The sequence below is a fragment of the Equus quagga genome, chromosome 10, assembly GCF_021613505.1.
Source record: "Equus quagga isolate Etosha38 chromosome 10, UCLA_HA_Equagga_1.0, whole genome shotgun sequence".
NCBI lineage: Eukaryota > Metazoa > Chordata > Mammalia > Perissodactyla > Equidae > Equus > Equus quagga.
This window is the reverse complement of record NC_060276.1, coordinates 36,793,284-36,818,171: the sequence shown is the minus strand read 5'-3', so window position 1 is coordinate 36,818,171 and position 24,888 is coordinate 36,793,284. Positions and strand designations below refer to the sequence as shown.

General features: G+C 35.0%; 1 protein-coding gene across 3 annotated transcripts in view; it reads left to right on the top strand.

Annotated features, from left to right (window-relative positions):
• The window catches only part of COL4A5 (collagen type IV alpha 5 chain), a 226,507-nt gene that overhangs the window by 133,886 nt on the left and 67,733 nt on the right, over positions 1–24,888 (top strand). For all 3 annotated transcript variants that reach the window (XM_046673318.1, XM_046673317.1, XM_046673319.1), the window contains exons 22-30: positions 382–474; positions 1,872–1,942; positions 2,237–2,428; positions 5,855–6,023; positions 7,969–8,061; positions 8,154–8,258; positions 9,250–9,347; positions 10,638–10,788; positions 20,353–20,466. In XM_046673318.1, coding sequence (XP_046529274.1) covers positions 382–474; positions 1,872–1,942; positions 2,237–2,428; positions 5,855–6,023; positions 7,969–8,061; positions 8,154–8,258; positions 9,250–9,347; positions 10,638–10,788; positions 20,353–20,466 — 1,086 coding nt within the window. The remainder of the gene's footprint in view (positions 1–381; positions 475–1,871; positions 1,943–2,236; positions 2,429–5,854; positions 6,024–7,968; positions 8,062–8,153; positions 8,259–9,249; positions 9,348–10,637; positions 10,789–20,352; positions 20,467–24,888) is intronic.

Genomic DNA, 24,888 nt, shown 5'->3' with positions numbered 1-24,888 from the left:
TCTATATTTTTCCTATAAACATAACATCTTTTGATATATGTATAAATATAATTTAATAATATATATATATATATAAAATCTCATAATTTGTTACCTTCATTGTTTATTATCTCTTTCCACTGGTAGAATGCGAGCACCATGAAGACATGGAATTTTGTCTGTTTTGTTTACCAATGTATCACAAATACCTAGAACAATGCTTTGCACATAGTAGGCACTCAGTAAATATTTATCAAATGAATTGATTCTAGATATAGGCTTCTCTAATTACACTGTTAGGTAGGAATGTTATTCTTTAGTGCTAACTTCTTTAGAACCTATCTAAAGAAGGTAGACATACCCTTTTGAGTAAAATTTGTTTTTTATTATGGTTTTCTCTAGGTGACAAGGGTGACACCTGCTTCAACTGTATTGGAACTGGTATTTCAGGGCCTCCAGGTCAGCCTGGTTTGCCAGGTCTTCCAGGTCCTCCAGGTAAAACATTCTGCCTTAGGGCAACATTTAAAAATATTTCTTAACTAGATTTTAGTGAGCTCTTAGTTCTAGAATGATGCCAGTTTCTCATTTTATAGTTAGTCACTCATATCCATAAATAATTAAATATGAAATGCCTCTATCTGCTATGAAATAAATTATACTCTTGTTTCTAGTACCTGAAGCTACCAACATTTTCTATTAAAGCATTTTGACAATATTATTCCAGGAAACATATCTTCTATATTTTCCATATGATGAGGAAAATAACTTATACAGAGTGAGATTCCTTTCTTCCAGAAAACCGGGGGGAAAGTTCATAATGCTTGGCCCTGAGTATAGTTTCCAGTGGCAGAGCTTCTAGTCACAGGGAATGTATCACGTGTTGTCATTAAGGAACGAAGCTTCTACTGAAGTTTGGCAACTAACTGCCAATATTCCTCTTTCTATATATAACTCCTCCTTACCCATTTCCAATCAAAAGCATATTTGATATCCATCAGATCCGCAACTCTTTTAGTCAACAGCCTCTGGGGATATCCCAATATTATATTCTCTTAAATCATACTTTATGTCTGTGTCAGGGCTGAGGATAGACACCAGATCTCTTACCTTTCTGTCTAGTATGTCTGCCAAGGAAACCATTTCATTTGGAACTTGGAAATAGATTTTTAGCAAGTCTTATAGCTTTCACTGGAAGGTAATCATGTAGCCTTGTACCTCCAGTCTAGTGTTTTTCAAACTTTGGACTGCATCAGAATTACCTAGAGGGCTTGTTAAAACCCAGATTTCTGGGTCCCACCCCCAAAGTTTCTGATTCAGTAGACCTGGGATGGAGGCCCAAGAACTATCATTTCTAACCAGTACCCAGGTGATGCTGATGCAGCTGGTCCAAGGGCCCATTTTGAGAACCCTGCTTTGGTAATATTTTCTCTAGTCTTTGAGCACCAAACGTTTCTCATAAACCAAATTTTCGGGAGTGACAAACCAAAGAAAGGACTAGTAAGACTCTAGGAAAATTGTTTAAGTCAGAACAAAGAAAGATATGCATGCTTTGCCCTTATCTCCTTCTCCCCTTGGCAATGGAATGAGTATAGTAGCCTGAGCACCTCTGTACATAGTACTTGGTAGCTGCAAGCTCTGAAAGGCTTCGAAGTTGAAAATAACTAAGGTTACAATATTGTATGTAACATGAAATGTTAGATTTACTTAAAAGAATGAATGATTTCCTCATTTTGAGAACATAAAATAGGAAAATGTAAATGTGAATTGTTAAATGGGATTGAATGGTGTTCTTATTTTAAAACTTGACTTCCTGACTTGCTGATTTTTATATGAGCTTTGTCATGGGCTCAAGCTCAAAGCTCACATTAATTGTGTGTGTGTGTGTGTGTTAGGATCTCTTGGTTTCCCTGGGCAGAAGGGTGAAAAAGGACATGCTGGTGCAACCGGTCCCAAAGGATTAACAGTAAGTTTTGAGTATATTATAGAGCAAAAGAAGTAGAAGAAAACCATTTACACTTTGATTTTTCACTCGTGGATATATGTAAAGGAAATTTAGGTTTTTTATTAAATTGTGATTTACTTGATTCCTTGACTCTCCCTGACTCACATGCCTCACCTGCTTCATAGCTTTGTACACTAAATGTTATTGGGTGAGTTGATGGGATAAACTGGACAGAGGAAAGTGTTAGAAAAAAAAGAAACTAATTTTTTTTTCTCTTTCTTCTGTTTCCTCTCTTTCTATCTTTTATTTCCTCAGGGCATGCCAGGAGCTCCAGGTGCTCCAGGCTTTCCTGGATCTAAAGGTGAACCTGGTGACATCCTCACTTTTCCAGGAATGAAGGGTGACAAAGGAGAGTTGGGTTCCCCTGGAGCTCCAGGGCTTCCTGGTTTACCAGGCACCCCTGGACAGGATGGATTGCCAGGGCTTCCTGGCCCCAAAGGAGAACCTGTGAGTTGGTTTGATATTCTTGGTTTCATGATGTCAAATTGTTACTTTCTTAGGATGGGCCTGGTGCTGAGAGGAACACCCAATCAATTCTTAAAAGAATGTGATTGTATGTAGTAATGGTGCATTGTTATTGACTATGTAGGGTTTCTGTACCACTCTTTTCTCTCAGTTATTTTATAAGTTCCTTCTTCTTAACTCATTATTATATTGAGTAATATTGGCTATTAATAGGTGGGTAGGAGGTTAAGATGCTTATGGGTCAGTATAAGGTTCCCTTTCTCCTACCCCACTTATTCTTGCTTGGCTTTATTTAGATCTGAAACAGAACTCTATTTAGTTTTTATATACAGACGTACCTTGGAGATATTGTGAGTTTGGTTCCAGACCACTGCAATAAAACGAATATCATAATAAAGCAAGTCACATGAAGTTTTTGGTTTCCAAGTACATAAAGAAGTTATATTTAGACTATACTGTAGCCTATTAAGTGTGAAATAGCATTATGTCTAAAAAAACAATGTATATACCTTAATTAAAAAGCACGGTATTGCTAAAAAATACTAACCATCTTCTGAGCCTTTGGCAAGTTATAATATTTGTGCTGGTGGAGGGTCTTGCCTCTATGTTGATGACTGCTGGCTGATCAGTGTAGTGGTTGCTGAAGGTTGGGGTGGCTGTGGTAATTTCTTAAAATAAGACAATAATGAAGTTTGCTGCTTTGGTTGACTCTTCCTTTCATGAACGATTTCTCTGTAGCATGTGATGCTGTTTGATGGCGTTTTGCCCACAATAGGACTTCTTTCAAAATTGTAGTCACTCCTCTCAAACCCTGCCACTGCTTTATGACCTAAGTGTATGTAATATTCTAAATCCTTTGTTGTCATTTGAACAATCTTCACAAGGAGTAGATTCCATCTCAGGAAACTACTTTCTTTGCTCATTCATAAGAAGCAACTCCTCATCTTTTCAAGATTTATCATAAGATTTCAGTAATTCAAGCTCCAATTCTAATTCTCTTGCTATTTCTACCACATCTGTAGTTACATCCTCCTCTGAAGTCTTGAATCCCTCAAAGTCATCCATGAGGGCGGGAATCAAATTCTAAACTCCTGTTAATGTTGATATCTTGACCTCTTCCAATGAACCACGAATGTTCTTAATGGCATCTAGAATGGTAAATCCTTTCCAGAAAGTTTCCAGTTTTCTTTGCGAAGATCCATCAGAGGAATCACTATCTATGGCAGCTATAGCCTTACAAAATGTATTTCTTAAATAATAGGACTTGAAAGTCAAAATTACTTCTTGATCCATGGGCTACAGAATGGATGTTGTGTTAGCAGGCATGAAAACAACTTTAATCTCATTGTACATCTCCATCAGAGCTCTTGGGTAACCAGGTACTTTGTCAATGAGCAGTAATATTTTGAAAGGAATCTTTTTTTCCAAGCATTCGGTCTCAACAGTGCACTTAAAATATTCAGTAAACCATGTTGTAAACAGATGTGCTGTCATCCAGGCTTTGTTGTTCCGTTTATAGAGCACAGGCAGAGTAGATTTGGCATAATTCTTAAGGGCCCTAGGATTTTCGGAATGGTAAATGATCATCGGTTTCAACTTAAAGTCACCAGCTTCATTAGAACCCTAACATGAGAGTCAACCTATCCTTTGAAGCTTTAAAGCCAGGAATTGACTTTTTCTCTCCAGCTGTGAAAGTCCTAGATGGCATCTTCTTCTGCTATAAGGCTGTTTCATCTACACTGGAAATCCGTTGTTTAGGGTAGCCCCTTTCATTAATGATCTTAGCTAGATCTTCTGGATAACTTGCTGCAGCTTCTCCATCAGCACTTGCTGCTTTACCTCGCACTTTTATGTTATGGACACGGCTTCTTTCCTTAAACTTCGTGAACCAACCTCTGTTAGCCTCAGACTTTTTTCTGTAGCTTCCTAACGTCTCTCAGCCTTCATAGTATTGAAGAGAGTTGGGGCCTTGCTCTGGATTAGGCTTTGGCTCAACGTAATGTTGTGGCTGGTTTGATCTTCTATGCAGACCCCTAAAACTTTATCCTTATCAGCAGTAGGCTGTTTTGCTTTCTTGTCATTCATGTGTTACTAGAGTAGCACTTTTAATTTCCTTCAAGAACTTTTCCTTTGCATTCACAACTTGGCTAACTGTTTGGGACAAGAGGCCTAGCTTTCAGGCTATCTTGGCTTTCAACATGCCTGCCTCACCAAGCTTAATCATTTCTAGCTTTTTTTTTTTTTGATGCGGAAGATTGGCCCTGAGCTAACATCTGTTGCCAATCTTCCTCTTTCTTTTTCCCAAAGCCCCAGTATATAGTTGTATATCCCAGTTGTAAGTCCTTCTAATTCTTCTGTGTGGGATGCTGCCACAGCATGGCTTGATGAGCGGTGCTTAGGTCTGTGCCCAGGATCGGAAACAGTGAACCCTGGGCTGCCGAAGTGGAGTGCGCAAACTTAACCACCACACCACGGGGCTGGCCCCAATCATTTCTAGCTTTTGATTAAAGAGAGAGATGTGCGACTCTCCTCTTACCTGAACACTTAAAGGCCTAATTTCAATACTGTTGTCTCAGGGAATAGGGAGGCCTGAGGAGAGGGAGAGAGATTGGGGAACGGCCCATAGGTGGAGCAGTCAGTCAGAACACACAGAACTTATCGATTAAGTTCGCCATCTTATATGGGCACAGTTTGTGGCACCCCAACACAATTACAATAGTAACATGAAAGATCACTGATCACAAATCACCATAACAAATATAATAATAATGAAAAAGTTTGAAATATTATGAGAGTTACCAAAATGTGACACAGAGACACAAAGTGAGCAAATTCTATTGGAAAAATGATGCCTGTAGACTTGCTCAATGCAGGGTTGCCACAAACCTTCAATTTGTAAAAAACATGGTATCTGTGAAGTGCAATAAAGCAAAGCACGATGAAATCAAGCGTTCCTTTATAGTAAGCTTAGAGATTAGGGTGAATAGATGACCATGTTAAATGTGCCACAAAGCCTGAAGATTGAATATAAATGAACAGTCTTGTTTTGTGCACAACACACAGCCCAGGATATTTAGGTGGGAAGTGACATTTTATAAAATTATAACTAGACTGTAAACTGTTCAGCTTAAACTAGAATGTGAGCTTCATGAGGGCAGAGATTTTTGTCTATTATTATTCTTTGTCATGTCACTAGCGCTTGGCATGTAGTAGGAACTCAAAAATATTTGTTGAAGAACTGAATGACTAAGTGGCGTGATCACACATACCATCTGATAGTATCACACACTTATGTAGCTTTGGAGAACTATTTATTGCTGTATCATTTCTCTAGTTGTATTCAGTAATAGCAACCTACAGATAGCTGGTATATCTATATGTTTCTGTATTAAACTTTTCCCTTTTCAGGGTGGAATTGCTTTTAAGGGTGAAAGAGGTCCTCCTGGGAACCCAGGTTTGCCAGGTCTCCCAGGGAGTAGAGGGCCTATGGGCCCTCCTGGTTTTGGCCCTCCAGGCCCAGTAGGTGAAAAAGGCATACAAGGTGTGGCAGGAAATCCAGGCCAGCCAGGATTACCAGGTGAGTTTACTATGGTTGTTTTGTTGTTAGTTTGGTGCTTAAAAGCAGAAATCTATTATCTTTTGGCCAGTCTTGGCTTCCTTTCATGGGAGATGTGTTTCCCTGGCCATTTATATTTGGGCTTTTCATAGCTCTTTAGCAAAGGAACACAATGTGTGTGTGTGTGTTTTAAGGGTGATTTCTCTTTAAATTGTTTCTGACTGTCTTCATTGTTATTGTTTTTAAGTACATGATACATAATGCAAAGTTTAACAAATACTTATAATGGAAACACACACATCAAGGAACAGAACATTGCCAGCATCCTACAAAACCCCCATCCTCTTCTGTCTGTCCTTTCCTGATCACAACCCCCTTCCATTTCTCCAAAGATAAACACTGTCCTGACATTTGCATAATTTCCTTCCATTTACCCCCTAGTTTTATCACCTAGATATGCATCCCTAGACAAATATTTTAATTATGCTTCTTTTTGAACCTTACAGTAATGGAATCATAAAGTACATATTTTTTATATTAACTTTGTATAGCTACAGTACATTCATTTTCATTGCTGTATAGTATCCTTTTGTGTGTGTACCTGTGTGTGTGTGTGCGTGTGTGTGTGTATATCACAGTTGATTTATCCACTCTATTGTTAATGGACAATTGAGTTATTTATGGTTCAGGCCTATTATAACTAATGCTTCTATGTATATTCTTGTATGTATATCCTGGTGTACATGTGCACACACTTCTCTGGGGCCAGGATCAGTGCACTATGGTCCATGGATCAAATCTGGGTCACCACTTATTATCATAAATGAAAGTTTTGTTTGAACCCATCTACACTCATTCACTATTGTCTATGGTTGCTTTTGCACCACAATCACAGAGTTGGGTAGTTGCTACAGAGACCATATGGCCCACAAAGCCTACAGTATTTACTGTCTGGGTCCTTTAGAGAAAAAAACTTGTCAATCCCTGGGCTGTGGTATACATTTAAGATTAGCATTTTCGAGGCATAGGATAAATGCATCTTCAGCTTTACTAGATAATCCCAAACTATGTCCAGAGCAATTGTACTAATTTGTACCCCCACCAGCAGTGTTGGAGATTTCTTTTTGCTGTACATTCTCGTAAACATTCTATCTTGTCAGACCTTTACATTTTTGCCAATCTGTTGAGTGTGATATATCTCATGGCAGTTTTATTTTTCATTTCTCTGATTACATTAAAGTTTAGCACCTTTTCATGTTTATTGAGTATTTGAATTTCCACTTTTGAAATGCCTATTCAAGGGTTTTGACCATTTTTTTCTATTGGATTGTTTCTTTTTCTTATTGATTTAGAGGAATTTTTAAATATGTATTCTGTGTATTAGTTCACAGAATTGTTAGCTATTTATTTTGCAAAATCTTCACTCACTGTGAGCCATTTTCACTCTCTGTATGGTATCTTTAATGAACAGAAATCAATTTGAATGTTGTCAAATTTATTAATTTTTTTCTCTCATGGTTAGTCCTTTTTATATCATGTTTAAGAAATCCATCTTTATTCTGAGCCTATTTCAAGTTCCTATTTCAATTAATGAGAAGTAGGTGTAATTGAACTTTGCACACATAAAACCTTAAGGTACTGTTAGTTTACCAAAAAAGAAAAATGTTTTTCTTATTTACTACTGTTTGATTTTATTTTAGGCTCTTTTGACCTATATTTAAAAAATATTTTTATAGATGCCATCTTCAATCATGGAAGCTCTTAAAGCTGTCATCTACTTTTGTCTTCGAAATTTCATCTTTCTGTTTGATATCTTCCTTGAATATATAATATGGGATTGTTTTTCTTGTGGGTTTTTGTTAGTTTGCATTTTCAAAAGATTATAGATACTCTCTTTTTTTAATTAAAGGAGATCTTTAGTCAAGTGAACACTTCTCATTCACTATTGATTCCCTTTCGTTCTTAGGTCCTAAAGGTGATCCAGGTCAGACCATAACCCAGCCTGGGAAGCCTGGTCTGCCTGGTAATCCAGGCAGGGATGGCGAAGTAGGTCTTCCAGGTACGTGAGGAATTTATTTGACCACATCTTCAACACTTAGTGGCTTCTTTCTTGGAAAGTTTCCCTTTCAAAAAACTACTGTTTCTCCCTAGGTGACCCTGGACTCCCAGGCCAGCCAGGCTTGCCAGGAATACCCGGTAGCAAAGGGGAACCAGGTATCCCTGGAATTGGGCTTCCTGGACCACCCGGTCCCAAAGGTATGTAGGACTGAGTAGCAGTCAGGGTAGGTTAGCTAGTTAGTATGACATTATTGTTTGCTATAGTTCACTCAACATATAAAGTATAATAATTGTACCTTTTTTCTATGTACTATAAGGAATGTAAATGGAAAATCACAGCATGTATTCACTATAATTTCATTGTCTTTAGAATAAGAAAATATCTAAACTATAGATATGCAAAAATGATATATAAGCTTTAAAAATCACAGTAATTATGGTTTTTTGTGTTCACCATTGTATTTTCAGGGCTTAGAAAAGTTCCTGGCACATAGTAAGCACTCAATAGATATTTGTTAAATGAATGGGTTGTATTAAACAAAAAACAGATTTATTGCATAAATGTATCAAGTAATGTTTTATCCTAAATCATATTCTCTTGATTTACTGAAACTTTTTAGGGCTGTTGCTTCAGTTATGCTTTATTCCTCACAGAACTTATTCTCATGAAGGCAAGAGTGTGCACTGGTCTGAGAACAGTGCTTAAACACGTCCTTACTCATTCATACTAAATGACTTCAAAAGTGTCTGATTTGATTTCATGTGTATATACGTGTGTGATACCTGCAATTGTTTTTAGCTCATTTCCAGAATTATGTGATGAGCTTTTATTGTACTATATCCAGATGTAAGCAGAAGAAAAGTTTTTCTGTGTTTTTGTGTGGGATTCATTCCTTATGTTTAGTTCTAGCTCATTAGCAATAGGTCTCATTTTCCATTAGAAAAGCCTATCTTCCACACACATTAGCTGTATATGAAAATGATAGGACCATAAGGTGATTAAGAGGGAATACCAAGTATCTGTAAGGCTTGATCCTAAATAGTTATCTAGAATGTCATTGTGGTTTTAACATCTTACTATAGTCACTACGCATGACTGGATAAAGTGAAAATGTGGGTTTGGGAGTTTGGATATCTTTCTTAAAGTGATATCTCTTTGGAAATTAAAAAATGACTTATCACTTTACAGGTTTTCCTGGAATTCCAGGACCTCCAGGAGCACCTGGGGCACCTGGAAGAATTGGTCTAGAAGGCCCTTCTGGGCCACCAGGCTTTCCAGGACCAAAGGTCTGGGACATTTTACTTTATTTTTTTCCCTTTTGCTATCTCCTCTACCTTCCTTAGCCCTAGCTCTCTATTTTGACTTAGACATTATCCCAAGCCTTCCCTGTATAAATACAACTTAGCTAATTATATTTTCATTTAAAATATTTAACCCAAAATAATCCAAGAGGTCGTATTTGAGGCAAAAAGAAAAAAAGTTTCTGAACCTGTTTTAGAATGACCAATTATTTGATGAGATGAGATGAGAGATTATAGATGAGAGAATGCAATCATTGGCTCCCCCTGGGCTTCCCTGTAGTATCACCATCCCATTTAATCTCTGACCATGCCTGTGTGATGATTGGTTAAAATGGTGTTGAATAGCATGTCAAGAACTTCCCATACTGTTTTCCTCTGTCCCAATTCCATCCCAGATACATAATGCAAATCACTGCTATTGACTTAGTAGTAATAGTAATAATCGTAATAATAATAATAGCAATACTGTGTTTGAGTTACCTCCCATTCCTTTTATTATATCTTAGCTAATCTAAAATTTTTCTCAGTCAACCTTCAGCAAACTGCTGTGGTATGAGGTATCCTGACTGTTCCTGTATTTCATCTGTGCTTAATTAATGTAAGCTTCCTGTGTTTTCATCATTACTACATTTTTTCACGGGAAGGACAATGAACCGTGACCTCAGCTTTCATGAGAAACCACTTCTCTATTGATTGTTTTTATTTGCATGTGAACTTTTTCAAATGAACACAAAAGTAAAGGGAATAATGCAATACATTTTCATATATCCATCACTCAGATTCCAAATTATCAAGATTTTATCATATTTGCTTCATCCATTCCTTTTTCTTTACTGAAGTATTTTAATCTACATCTCAAAATTGTGTCATATCACCTATAAATACTTGAGTATTCATCTCTACGTAAATGGACGTTTTATATGGAAACCACAATGCCATCATTATACTTTGTCAAATTTAAAATAATCATCTAATACTCAGTCTATAATCACATTTTCTCACTTGGGTTCTTTAATCTCATGCTCTCTCAGTTATCTCTTTCTTGTCCAGAAACCAGTCCAAATCATTTAATTTGTTTTCTAAGCCCTGTTTCCCATCCTTCCAGATGTTCTCTTCACATACCAATTACTTTTCATTTGGTTGTTCTACTCTCTCTCCCACAGGAAACAAAAAAGTATTACCTTGTACTTTCTGCTTTAAATTCTCTATGGTAAACAATAAACACCAAGAAAGTCATGGGAATTTTTGTTGTGTTTTCTCATGTGTATACTCAAGGGAGAACCAGGATTTGGGCTACCTGGGCCACCTGGGCCTCCAGGACTCCCAGGTTTTAGAGGAACACTTGGTCCAAAAGGGGATCGTGGTTTTCCAGGACCTCAAGGTCCTCCAGGACGCGCTGGCTTGGATGGGCTGCCTGGACCAAAAGGTATGGAGGCTTTTACTACTTCTCAGTTTGCTTTTAACTTTTATATAAATTGGAATTGTTGGACAGTTCATAGATGATAAGTCAAATTAACTGGAAAGCCCATGCTGCCACTCTGTCACAGCTTTTGTGTTTTCTTCCTCCGTTGATATTTTTTGTGTTTTATTTCATTGACTAGATGATATAATCGTATATGTATAAAACTAACACTGAGAAGTCTTCCTTTTACCCCATCTCAATTCACTCTGTTCCTCCCATCCCATATGTAGCCACTTTGTAGTTATTTATCCTTCTAGTATTCCTTCATACCAATACAAACCACTAAGAATATATATTTTTATTTCCTACCTTTCTCAAAAGATAGAGTGCTACCTTTTGGCTTTTTGCACTTTATTTACTTCACTTAACTTTGTATCCTAGAGGTCACTCCATATCGTTACATAGAGATCTTGATATTTTTAAAAATAGCTGCCTAGTGTTGAATTGCTTGGGTATACTATAATTTATTCTACCAGTTGCTAGTTGCTATATTGGGTTTTTGATAATCTTTTCTTATTATAAATAATGCCACAGTGAATAATCTTGCTGAGATGTTATTCCTATGTGTACAGGTGTAATAGTAAAATAGAGTAATGAAAATGGATTTCCTGAATTGAAGGGTAAATGCGTCTCTAGATATTGTCAGATTCCTCTCCATTTGCACCATTTTACACTCCCAGCAGCACTGTATGAGTGTGCTTGTTTCCCCACGGCCTTGCTAAGTGAGTATGTTGACAAATTCTTGGATTTTTGCCAACCTGCTGGAAGTAAGTAGGTATCTCAGTATAGTTTTTTAAACATTTTATTGTGAAAATTTTCAAACACAAAATTAAAACAATTGCACAGTGAAAGCCCATATATCCACCACTTAGATTCTACAATTAATATTTTATCTCTCCTCCAACATTTTATTTTCAAAATTTTCATATACAAAGCTAAGTAGAAAGAATTTTATCTATCAACATTTTACTTTACATGATCTGTCACGTATATATCCATCCCTTTCTCCATCCATTGACTTTGATGCATTTCAAAGTAAATTGCAACAAAGCAGTACAGTTCTCCCTAAATACTTCAGCATGCATACCATAACCACAATTTTATGGTGTTTTTCTTTTGATATAAAAGTCACATTAAATGAGATCCACAAGTCTTAAGGGTACATTTGCTGGAGTTTGACAAATGCATACACCTGTGTATCCAAACCTCTATCAAGATATAATCCTAGAAATTTCCCTTTTGCCCCTTTCCTCAGTCCCTACACCAACATACGCAGTGGCAACTATACTGTAATGATTTTTTAATCATAAATTAATTATACCTGTTCTAGAACTCCATATGGAATCATACAGTATGCAATTTCTTTGTAAGGCTTCTTTCACTCAGAATATTGTTTCTCAGATCCATTCATGTTGTTGTGTTTATCAGTAGTTCTTTATTTCTTATTATTGGGTATTTCATTGTATAAATATTCCAAAGTTTGTTTATCTATTCTCCATTGATGGACACTTGGACTGTGCCAAGTTTTTGGATATTATGAGTGAAGCTGTTAAGAACATTCTTTTATAAGTCTTTTTATGGATATGTGCTTTCATTTTGCTTGTAAATATCTAAAAGTATAATTGTTGGGTCATAAGACAGGAATATATTAGTTGTGTAAGAAACTCCTAGACCATTTTCCAAAATGATTGTACCATTTTAAACTCACACCAGAGTAGTATGAAAGTTTCAATTGTTCCACCTTCTCTCCAACATTTGGTGTTATCAGTCTTTTCATTTTTGATTTTGGTAGGTGTTTTGGTAACATATTTTGGTTTTAGTTTGCATTTTCCTGATGACCAATGATATTGAACTCTTTTACATGTACTGGTGGGTTATTTATGCATTCAAATATGTTTCCCATTTTAAAATATGGGTTGTTTCTCTTTCAATCAAGATCAAGTTGAAAGTGATCTTTATATATCTTGTGTATTGGTCCTTTGTCAAATATATTTTTATGAGTATTATTTCCCTATGTGGCTTGCCTATTCATTTTCTTATCAGTGTATTTTGATAAACAAAAGTTTCAATTTTATTCATGTTTCATTTGTCAATTATTTTCTTATATGATTATTATTTTTTGTGTTTTGTCTAAGAAACCTTGTCTTGTCCCAAAGTTATAAAGATATTCTGTTTTATTTTATTTTTCATAGTTTTAGCTTTTGTGTTTAAGACTATTATCCATCTTAAATAATTTTTATTCAGCATCATTTGTTTAAAGAGCTCCCTCCCCATTGGATTACTTTGGTGTCTGTGTCAAAAATTAAATGACTATTTGTGTGTGGCTCTGTTCCTATGCTATCAATTCTACTTATCTATTTTGACTATCCTTAAGTCGATACCAACTGTTTCTACTACAGTAGCTTTATACTAAGACTTGATATCAAGTAATATAAGTCCTCCAACTTTGTTCTTTTTTAAAAAAATTCTTTGGATATAATAGGTCCTTTGTCTTTACTCTCAGGGTATTTTAAATTTGTGTTTCCATTATTATAAGTGAAATTGACCATATTTTCATATGTTTGAGACATATATGTTTTTTCCTATAAATGCTCATGTCCTTTGTTCATTTCTCTGTTGATTTCTTCTACTTCCTTGGTTTTGATTCCCCTAATTATATATAGGAATAGAATTAACCTAGCTGGTTTAGCAATTGTTTTTTCCTTTCTGGTTTGCAGGGAACTGAAGTGTCCTGGTCAACGTTTTGGCCCTCAGAGAATAATCTGAACAGCTCCATGTTCCTGAAACATGTTGGATTGATTCCTATTAAAACAATAAGACTGCATAGCCCAATTTAACCAGGCTAGATTCTGCCAGCAAAAGCCCCCAAAGAGCTCAGTACAAATTCTTGTTAGATAAGCTCTTTTAAAAATACCTTTTGTCTTTGAGTAAACAGTTCTGACCAGCTGTAAACTGGAATACTCATAGTTACGGGTAGTTTTTTCCACCAGTTATCACCTCCAGCTTAGACCTGTGACCCAGAAAATTGCGGATAGAGACATTCCACGTAATAAGCTATGTGGCAAGCAGTTTCCCTATTGAAATTACTCACTCAGTGTACTTTGTTTATAAAAATGTCCTTGAGATAGTGGTTGAGAAGAAATGGGTTGAAGCCTATTTTAAACATCAGCTTCTTAGCAGGCATATGCCTAATCTTTGAAAGGAAGTATAGGATCCCCATATCCTAATAGGAATCATTCTCAAGTATTAAAACCCCAGTACAGTTCCTAAGGTGCTAGAAGAAAAAGAATTTGGAATTTTCTGCTATGTAATTCCTTCATTCCACCAACAGTTATTAGGTTCTTATTCTGTGCCAGATACTACTTGAGTCACTAGAAACACAAAGGCATAGACTCTGCTTTTGAAGATGTCAGAGATTGCTCTCTACTGTAAGAAAATCTAGGTGGCATCCCTGTGATAGTGGTTATCTCAACAGGAACTTTTATGAATTTCTATCACTAATGTTTTGGATCAATACAGCACAGTCAAAACTCAGCAAGCAGATCACAATGAAAGTTCACCCACCAGACACACTTATACCAGTGGCTGAGTATTAGAACTTAGTAACTAAAGTATAGGAGAGATTAATGCAGCACTTTCAAAGCAACATAGTGACCAATTAATATCCATCAGGAAAGAAGTATATGAGGAAGAAAATGTGCTTAAGACTAACCATTAGAATCATGTTAAGCAAAAATGAAAAAAAGAAGATAACTATTGAAGTATTCAGTCTCGCTCATATGTTACTTTTGTTCAGTGCCTCATCTGTGGTGACTTGGGAGGCATCAAATGGGAGGAGACACTTGAACTGAGTTTGTAGGGAAGAACGTCCCAGGTAGCAGGAGTAACGAGCAAAAGTATCATTATGACTAATAGAATGATGTGTTTAGAAATATTGAAAGAAATAAAATTAAAATATAATTTGCAAAAAAACCCATATCATATCTAGAAATTAATAAAACAAAATGTGCCTAATGTATTTGGGGAAAAAATTAAAACTCTATTATTAATGACTTTAAAAAAGGTAAAATTAATTGGGTGATAAATCATATGTTTGGATGGGAAGAGTCTATGATGTCAACTCTTCCCAAATTTTTCTGTAAATATAATGCGTTTTCAATGAGAATTCAAGTAGGAGATTTTAAGAATCACTTGACATGACCGATTCTGAAACTTAATATTTACCAAACATATACCAAAATATATTATAAAATCATTGTAATTATAGCATTGTGAACCAGTGCAGAAACACACAAGTAGACCAATAGAGTAGAAAGAGTCAAGAAACATATTCATGTATACATAGAAACTTGGTATATCATAGAAATATCATCATTAGTAAGTAGGGAAAGAACAGAGTCTTTAAAAGTTTGTAGTGAGTAAGTGGTCTCAATGAAATAAATCCCTAATGCACAATATATTTAAAAAGTAATTAGGGGCCGGCTCCGTGGCCGAGTGGTTAAGTTCGCACATTCTGCTGCGGCGGCCCAGGGTTCGGATCCTGGGCACGGACATGGCACTGCTCATCAGGCCACGTTGAGGCGGCGTCCCACATCCCACAACTAGAAGGACGTGCAACTAAGATATACAACTGTGTACGGGGGGCAGGGTTGGGGAGATAAAAGCAGAAAAAAAAAAGATTGGCGACAGTTGTTAGCCCAGGTGCCAGTCTTTTGGGGAAAAAAAAAAGGAAGGTTGGCAACAGTTGTTAACGCAGGTGTCAATCTTTAAAATAAATAAATAAATAAAAAGTAATTAAAATCATAAACATGAAAAGTAAAATTAAAAGAATTTTATGAGAAAATGTGGAAGACAGGGAAAGATAGATTTTTGTGGCACCTTAAGATTATACAACTTTGGCAGCTCTCTTTTATAAGTAGAATATAAAATTACAAATAGAGAATTGGGATATTGTAATGCCTGAAATCTGCTAATCTTCAGTCCAACTAGACTTTATGCTCAGTCAACTACCATGGGCCATACTTGGTATTAACTTCCTGTAGAAGGATGCAAGGATAGGATGTACACTATTCCAGCAATGCAGTGTCTGGTGTTTCTCTTCAGCATGACTCCTCAACATTGACATTTATAGAACATTCCACTCAACAAGAGCAGAAAATACATTCTTTTCGAGTGCACGTGGAACATTTACCATGATAGACCATAATCTAGGCTCTAAAAAAGACTTTGACAAGTTAAAAATATTGAAGTCATATAGTAGATTCTCTTGCCATAACAGATCTAACAAGAAATCAGTAATAGAAAGCTATCTGGGAAAATCTTGCCATATTTAGAAAATAACCAAAACACTTCTAAAAAACCCATCAATCAAAGGAGAAATCACTAGGAAAATTAGAAAATATTTTAAATTGAATGAAAACGAAAATAAAACATATCAAAATTTGTAAGATGCAGATACAGAAGTGATTAGGAAAAATTCATATATGAAAAGTTTTTATTAGGAAAAAAGAACAATCTCAAATAAATTCTCTAACTTTTGACCTTAAGAAATTAGACAAGGAAAGCCAAATAAAAAGATGATCAGAAGATAGAGCAAAAATAATAATAAGAGCAGATATCAATGAAATTGAAAACTGAATACAATAGAAAAATTCTCTGAGACCAAATGAGGTTCTTTGAAAAGATTAATGAAATGGATACACTTCTAGCCAAGCCAACCAAGAAAACAAGAGAAGAGACACATGATACTAATATTAGGAATGAAAGAGGGGACATCATACAGACCCTACAGACATTAAAAAAATAACAAGGGAGTATAACAAATAACTATATGCCCATAAATTTGACAACTTAGAGGAAATGAATGAATTTCTTGAAAGATACAAACTATTGAAGCTCACTTAAGAAGAAATAGATAATCCAGGTGTTTATTAAACAAATTGAGATTATGGGGCTAGCCCAGTGGCATAGTGGTTAAGTTCACACATTCTGCTTTGGCAGCCTGGAGTTCTCAGGTTCGGGTCCTGTGCAGACCTAAACACCACTCATCAAGCCATGCTGTGGTGGAGTCCCACATACAAAATAAGGGAAGATTGGCACAGATGTTAGCTCAGGGCAAATCTTCCTTACCAAAACTAAATCAATAAATAAACAAAGGACTTCATCAAAATTTTAAAAAATAAAGAATATGCTTGTAGCTAAATATTAAAAAAAAAAACGAAAGTGAGTTTGTAGTTAAAATCCTGCCAACAAAGAAAACTAGGTCCAGATGGCATCACTGGTAAATTCTAACAAACATTTAAAGAATCAGTAACACCAGTTCAATACAATCTCTTCCCAAAAATAGAAGTGAATGGATTGCTTCCCAACCATTGTATGAGGCCAGCATTACCCTGATATCAAAACCAAAGGCATTACAAGAAAAGAAAGCTATAGACTGGTATCTCTCATAAATATCGATGTAAAAATCCTTGAGGAAATATTGGCAAATCAAATCCAACAATATGTAAAAAGGATTGTACACTACAACCAAGTAAGGTTTATCCTCAGAATAGAAGGCTGATTTGAAAAGTAGTGTAATTTGCTATATCAATAGTCTGAAGAAGAAAAATTATATTATCATCTCAATAGATGCTGAAAATTCTTTGACAAAATTTAACATCCATTCTGAGAAAGTACTCTCAGAAAATTAGGAATAGAAAGGAACTTCCTTTGCATGATAAAGGACGTTTACAAAAAACTTGATCCTTTATATTTAGTGGTGAAAGACTGACTACCACACCCCCCCCCCCCCCCCCCCCCCCGCCAAAGATACGGAACAAACACAAAGATGTCCTTTCTAACCACTCCTTTTCAGTATCTACTGGAAATCCTATAAGGCAATGAAATGCTACAAGGCAAGGAAAAGAAAGAAAAGGCATGCAGATTGGCAAGGCAGAAATAAAACTATTCATAGATGACATGATTTTCTACATAGAAAATCTTAAGGAATGTACAAAAAACTCCTAGAACTAAGAAATGAATTTAGTAGGATCATAGGATACAAGGCAAATATACAAAAATGAACTATATTTCTATATACTAGCAATGAATAATTAGAAATGAAAATTTTTTAAAAAAAGCGATATTTAAAATAGCATGAAATAACACGAAATGCTTAGGTATAGTTCTAACTAAATATGTGCAGAATGCGTATGTGGAAAACTAGAAATAACTTATGACAAAAATCAAAGATCCAAATAAATGGAAAAATATGTTGTGTTCATAAATTGGAAGGCTCAATATTGTTAAGATTTCAATTTTCTCCCTGTTGATCCATAGATTGAACATATTCCTGAGCAAAACTCAGCAATAGTTTCTTTTTCTAAAATTTATTTAGAAAAACAAAGGACCTGGAATAACCAAAACAATTTGAGAAAGAATTACAGAGTTGGAGGATTCATCGTACTTAATTTCAAAACTTAATATAAAGCCACAGTAATTAAGATAGTGTGGTATACATGAAATGACAGACACATAGATCAACAGAACATAATAAGCAGCACAAAAATAGACCTACACAATTGGATTTTTAACAAAGATGCAAAGGCAATTTCAATAGAAAAATAAGTCTTTTCAACAAATGGTCCTAAATCAGTTGGACATACATATGCAAAAACAAAACAAAAAAAGATGAATCTTGACCCATACTTCATATCTTGTGCAAAATTAACTCAGAATGGATCGTAGACCTAAATGTAAGACCTAAAATGATAAAACTTTTGGAACAGAGGCAGGCAAACATTTTCTATAAAGGGCCAGATAGTAATTATTTTAGTCTTTGTGGGCCACCTTTGGTTTCTGTCACATAAACTTTTTTTTTACAACCTTTAGAAATACAGAAACCATTCTTAGCTCAGAAGCAGTTCAAAATCAGGACTACAGGTCAAATAGCCCACGAGCAGTATTTTATTGTACCTTGTTTTAGACAAAAGCATAGGAGAAAATCTGTGTGATTATAGGTTAGGCAAAGAGTTGTGAGATACAACACCAAAAGAATGATCCATAAAAGAAAAAAATTGATAAGTTGGACTTCATTAAAATGAAATGTACTTTCATATCATTTGTCTGACAAAGGACTTATAACCAGAATATATGAAGAACTCTCAAAAGTCAATAATAAACAACCAAATTTAAAGAATATAATTGGAAATATAAGCAAAAGATTTGAACAGATACTTCACCAAAGAAGATATCTGAATGGCTAATAGGCACATGTGAAAATTATCAATGTAATTAGTCATCTAAGAAATGTGAGGAAAAACTACAAGGAGATACTACTTCTTGTCCTATCGGAACAGGCTTCAAAAAAGAAGGAAGACTGACAATACTAAGTGCTGCCAAGCATACATAGTAACTAGAACTTTCATATATTGCTATTTGAAATGCAAAATGGTACAGCCACTTTGAAAAACAGTTTGTCAGTTTTGTATAGCATTAAACATACCCTTACCACACTCACCCGGCAATCCCACACCTAGTTATTTATCCAAGAAAAAGGTAAACCTTCACATAAAAACCTGTAAGTCAATATTCATAGCAGCTTTATTTATAATCAACAAGAACTGGAAACAGCCCAAATGTCCTTCAGCTGGTGAAGAGATGAACAAATCATGGCATATTCACATAATGTAATCTTATCCAGCAATAAAAAGTAACAAACTACTGATACATACAACAACATGGGTGAATCTCCATGCATTATGTTAAGTGAAAGAAGACATACTCAAAAGGCTACATACTGTATGATTGCATTTATATGATATTCTGGAAAGGGAAAAACTATAACATGTAAAATAGATCAGCAGTTGCCAGAGAATTAGGGTGTGGGGAGGGTTTGACTCCAACCAGGCACAGAGAGTCTTTTAGGTGATGGAACAATATCTATGTTTATCTTCAATGTCTTGATTTTGATGGTGATTATGTGACTATATACATTTGTCAAAACTCATCAAGGTGTACATTAAAAAGAGTGAATTTTAGTATATATAAATTTTTTAAAGTAAGAGGGACAGACAGAAGATAGAGAGACAGTGAAGTTTCTAAGGTCAAAGAAATGTTTTACTAATGATGGGAGAGGCTTGAGCATTTTTATAGGCCATAGGCCCAAGTTAGTAAATAGGAAGACGTTAAAGGTTATCTACCTTAAAATAAGTTAATTTGAAAATATATTTTAAACATATAAATAAATACTTGCCCAAGATGAGTTGCAAGTAAAAGAAATGTGTGGTGTGTAATATTTTGTGAAGTTGATTTAAGTACTGAATTTGAGTGTTCATCATAAGTTAAATTACAAGTCTGTAACTTTTAATGGATTCCCTATCATCTGCTCTGGGTACTTGTGCCTACTTTTCTCCCTTAATGAATGGATAGCTTTTCAAGATCCCTGCTTAATATGATATGTCTTTTCACATGAGTATAGTGGTTCCTAAGGACTAGTGACTCAACTGTTGTTGTTTTTAAGATCTAAACTACATTTATTTCTTAAAGGTGACATTGGACCAAATGGACAACCTGGGCCAATGGGACCTCCTGGGCTACCAGGAATAGGTGTTCAGGGACCACCAGGGCCACCGGGGATTCCTGGACCAATAGGCCAACCTGGTAAGATTGGAGTAAATGTGCATTTTTGTAACACTCATTATATAGAAGTTGGTTAGTTCATCAATAAAGTGTAACCTACGTTTTCCAGAAAACAGATTTGAGAGGTAACATATCTACTTGTATAGTTTTGTAAAAGTGAAAAAGTACAGATCACAGCATAAGAGCTATTTTAATCCCTGATATTTCTCCTCCCTGTTCATTTAGAATTGATCTGTTAACGATTGCAGTATGTAGCCACAGCATATAATCGTTGAGCTAGTGAGTCTTGAAATCACAAACCTAAGAACTTTTAATGCTGATCATTTCAGACCTGAGTAACTACAGTATTGATAGACCTTTGTCTGTGGAACCTCTTAACATTTCTTAGCACATGAGAACTAGAGTTAAAAACGTTCTGTTAAAAATATATTTTAGGCATTCTCATTTCTTTTTTTAAATATTTATTAAGTGAGTTGAATTTTTTCCTCTTTTGCCCCTAAATCAGCAATCACTTTGCAACTCATAAGTACTCTAAATTTTTTTATATGACTACACAAAAATGTTTTGTCAGCTTGTAACCTTATATCGAATCATATGGTTCTTCTACATTTGTGTGAGAGCTCACTCGAGTTTATGGATTCTGAGCCATCTAGTGATGTTAATTCTTTTTACTTAATGTAGACAGGCACACTAAGGACCACTCTTGGGCCAACATTATGTTTTTTCAAAGCACTGTAATAATTCATAAAAATAAAACAAATATGCAACATTTAATCATTCTTTAATTTACATGAATGCATCAGATGACTTAAGCACACAGTTCAGATTGACATAGATTGATTTTGAAACAATGGAAATATATTTTCTGACCTTAAATGGCAGTAGGTATTTTCTTAGTTATTATGCTAAAAATCTAGAAACACTGATTAACAATATAAAAACCATGGAAAGTAAAGATTATTTTTATGTCCTATTTAAAAAATTTATTTTATGGAACATTGTCACTTTTTTTTATAGCCCGTAACTTGTTACTAGTGATTTAAAAATAAGAAAACTTAGTGTTGCTTTGAACCAGGTTGTTATAAAGTATCTGTTTCAAGGCTCATGAAAAAAACCATTCTGTCCAACTAGCATAGCAGAGAGATCTTGAGAAAAAACAATTAATATTTAGGTTTGGCCATTATAGTCTTGGCCTGCTGTTCCACAAAGGTGGCTAAAATGAATTTATCATTTCTGTTGTGTTTTGTCATTTCTTTTATTTCCCAAAATTGCATGAGGTTTTGGAAGCATTTTGAATTCTTAAATCGCAGCTGGGCAAAATAACCAATCTGAACAAAATAAAAATACATTTATTTGTGCTTTACACTTTTTCAAATTTAGCTAATGCTCTACAATGTTTAGTTCATCTAATGTTCTCTCTCTCTCTTTTTGACTGATAGATATTGAGATATATTGGTTTATAAAATCTAGATAGGTTGGGCAAAGGGAAAAGTATCGGTGCTTCTTTTTCTTCTGTAAATGTATACTTTGCTTTAGAATTCAAGATCTTAACTAATATGGCTCAACAAACAAACGATGTTAATAGCAACTGGCATGACAATGTATTGAATGCACTCTGATTAATACAGAATGTTCTCAAATCACAGTTTTTTTTAACCACAGGATGGACCACAGTTTGTGTTTGAAACTAACTGCATAAACAGTCGTGCGTTGCCTAACGACAGGGATCCGTTCTGAGAACTGTGTCATTAGGTGATTTCGTCATTCTGTGAACATCATAGAGTGTACTTACACAAACCTAGATGAAATAGCCTACTACACACCTGGGCTATATGGTACTAATCTTATGGGACCAGCATCGTATATGCAGTCTGTTGTTGACCAAAACGTCGTTATGTGGTGCATGACTGTACTCACTTTTTAAGTAAATTTTATTTCTATCACCAAAGCGGAATGTTATCTTAGCCCATTTCAAAAATATCATAATTTCTGCTCATACATTTTAATAATTTCTGTTCATACATTTTAATAAGTGGGCGATCAGCAAGGCTATTACTAATATCTTGATACACTTGACTTATACCACATGACTGAAATTCTACCTACCATTTTTTTAAATAAGAAGCTTATTTAATATACTTGCTGTGTTTAATTTACAATAGAAAACTTAATGCAAAGTATTCTATATCGTCATCTCTCCAGTGTAAAGTTTTCGCATTATACTTTTTGAGCTTTTCTTTTGACTCCAGTTTTCTACTCTTATTTAATTAAGCTTTACTATTTGTCATTCTCTTTCCCAAGGCAGGCTATACAGTGTAATGCTTGTTTATGAATTAAGGACCTGTTGAATATCAATTCCTCATTTGACAGCAGGGAAATAAAAGAAAAAATGCCCAGGGACAAGAAGCAAAATGCATTTCCTCCAATGCTCTAGTAACCTAGGCAGAAATGGAAGTTGTCGATTCTTGTTATTTGATCTGGCTATTAGTGAGAAGATTACTACTTTAGTGAATCTTTTTAGAGATCACTTAAACATACGCAATTCCATGCCCACAGGTCATACCCTATCCTGAGCCAAATGTGTTGTAATGCTTGCCCAGTCTAAGGAAAAAAGGCATGCCTGAATCAGTTCAAGCTCATCACTACTAATGTGAATCAAAGAAACAAGGAATTAGTCGTGTCATTTTCATAGATGGAGAGCACATTATATAGTTTTCTAACTTTTTTTGGCTATAAAACCCTTGGGCAGTGTGTGTGTGTGAAGTTCTCACAGATAATATACGTTTTTGAAATTTTCCCTTTTTTTCCGTTAACTGGTTCCATTTGGCTGCCAATAAATTTGGAACCTCTATACATCCCTAATGTGCTTAGCTTCTATAGATATATCCATATAATTCTTGTTATTGTGTAAGGAGATTCAGCAGAGCTTTTGAATTTATATTGACTTGCTTTATCCTGGATTTTACCAGGATGTCTATTCCTGACAGTATTCGTGGAAAAGATCTATTCTGTGGAAAGTGCAGCATAATATCTGTTACTGCTACTACTAATAGCAATGAAGAAAGAAATCCTTGCCTAGTACATGTAGGTTGTTTAATCATAGTCATCCACTAATAATTATTGAGTTCTCTTTTCCATAACCTGTTATAATATAAAATCAAATTAATTTTTAAATTCTCACTAACCTTTCGGAGCTTAAATTCCAAAATGGTTATTCAAAGCAATATAAAGATCAGAGATAAACAAGAGCATAAAGCTGATCTTAATCAAAAAGTATTAATTTTGTGAATGCAAATGTTTTATTGTGTCTCTATTGGCAAATACATTTGATTTATAGAATATGCTATATGAAAATCTGAGTGAATGCCTAAAATAAGTTTCTTTACCCATTACTAATATATCAGAGTAGAGAATCAATATCTAATAACTTCTATTTGTAGATTTTTTTGTTCTAATCTTTACATGCTTAGTTTTGTTTCCTAACCTGATGAATCTTTTTGCAACTTGCTTCTGCTTGGGTGGCTCATCTTGCTGCTGAACTGTAACTCCCTGCCTCTTGAACTTCAGGTCTACCAGGTACTGTAGTTCTTTCTCAAAAGCCATATCTTAAAGTAAAACTTTCAACTTGGAAAACAAACAGATTTTTCCAGATTTAAGTCTTTGATTTCTTTTCATTATTTTGTAGAACTGTTCTCTTGAACCATATTTCAAAGGACAAATTAGTTATCTTGAAAACTCAGCTATTAAAAAACTACTTGGGCTATAATATAACAACAGACAGTGATCCATGTAGAGCTATAATAGTGCTCATTATTAGGTATCTCATCATACTTCGCAAATATAATAATATAAAATCTCTCTTTCCTTTTTATAGTATTTTGCTTTGAAATGGCAGCATTGGAACCACCACCACTGTGCCAACTAAATGGAATTCTCTAATCTTCAAATTGAATTTTATCAGTTTAAGGACATGCTGGTATATAACATCTAACAGAACTTCAAATCCCAGCATCTTACTCTCTTATAAAAATAATTGCCTATGAATCTTCAACAATAAAATCAGATCTTATTGTTGAAGGGACACTTGGAATGGTCACCTGGCTCAGCCCCCAGCTTCCAGTCAGTTACCGCATATCCCTATTTAACAGATGAGGACCAACGACATTAAGTGACTCACTAAGTCACATAACTGATAGGTATTGGAGTCGGAACTTGCACCATGTTTGTAGTTTAATTCTTTTCCCTAAATGTATTCTTTTTTAACCATCTTGTTTTTTGGAGTAGTTCAATTTTACAGAGACTTACTAAGGTTAAATATTTTGGCAATGTCGTACTTTTTCTGTAAAATCCTGGTTGGAATACCAAGAAACAAAAGTTAACAGCAAAAATTAAGGGTAATGTCTTATTAAAACAACATGTAAAACAAAGGCAAAACAAGTCAAG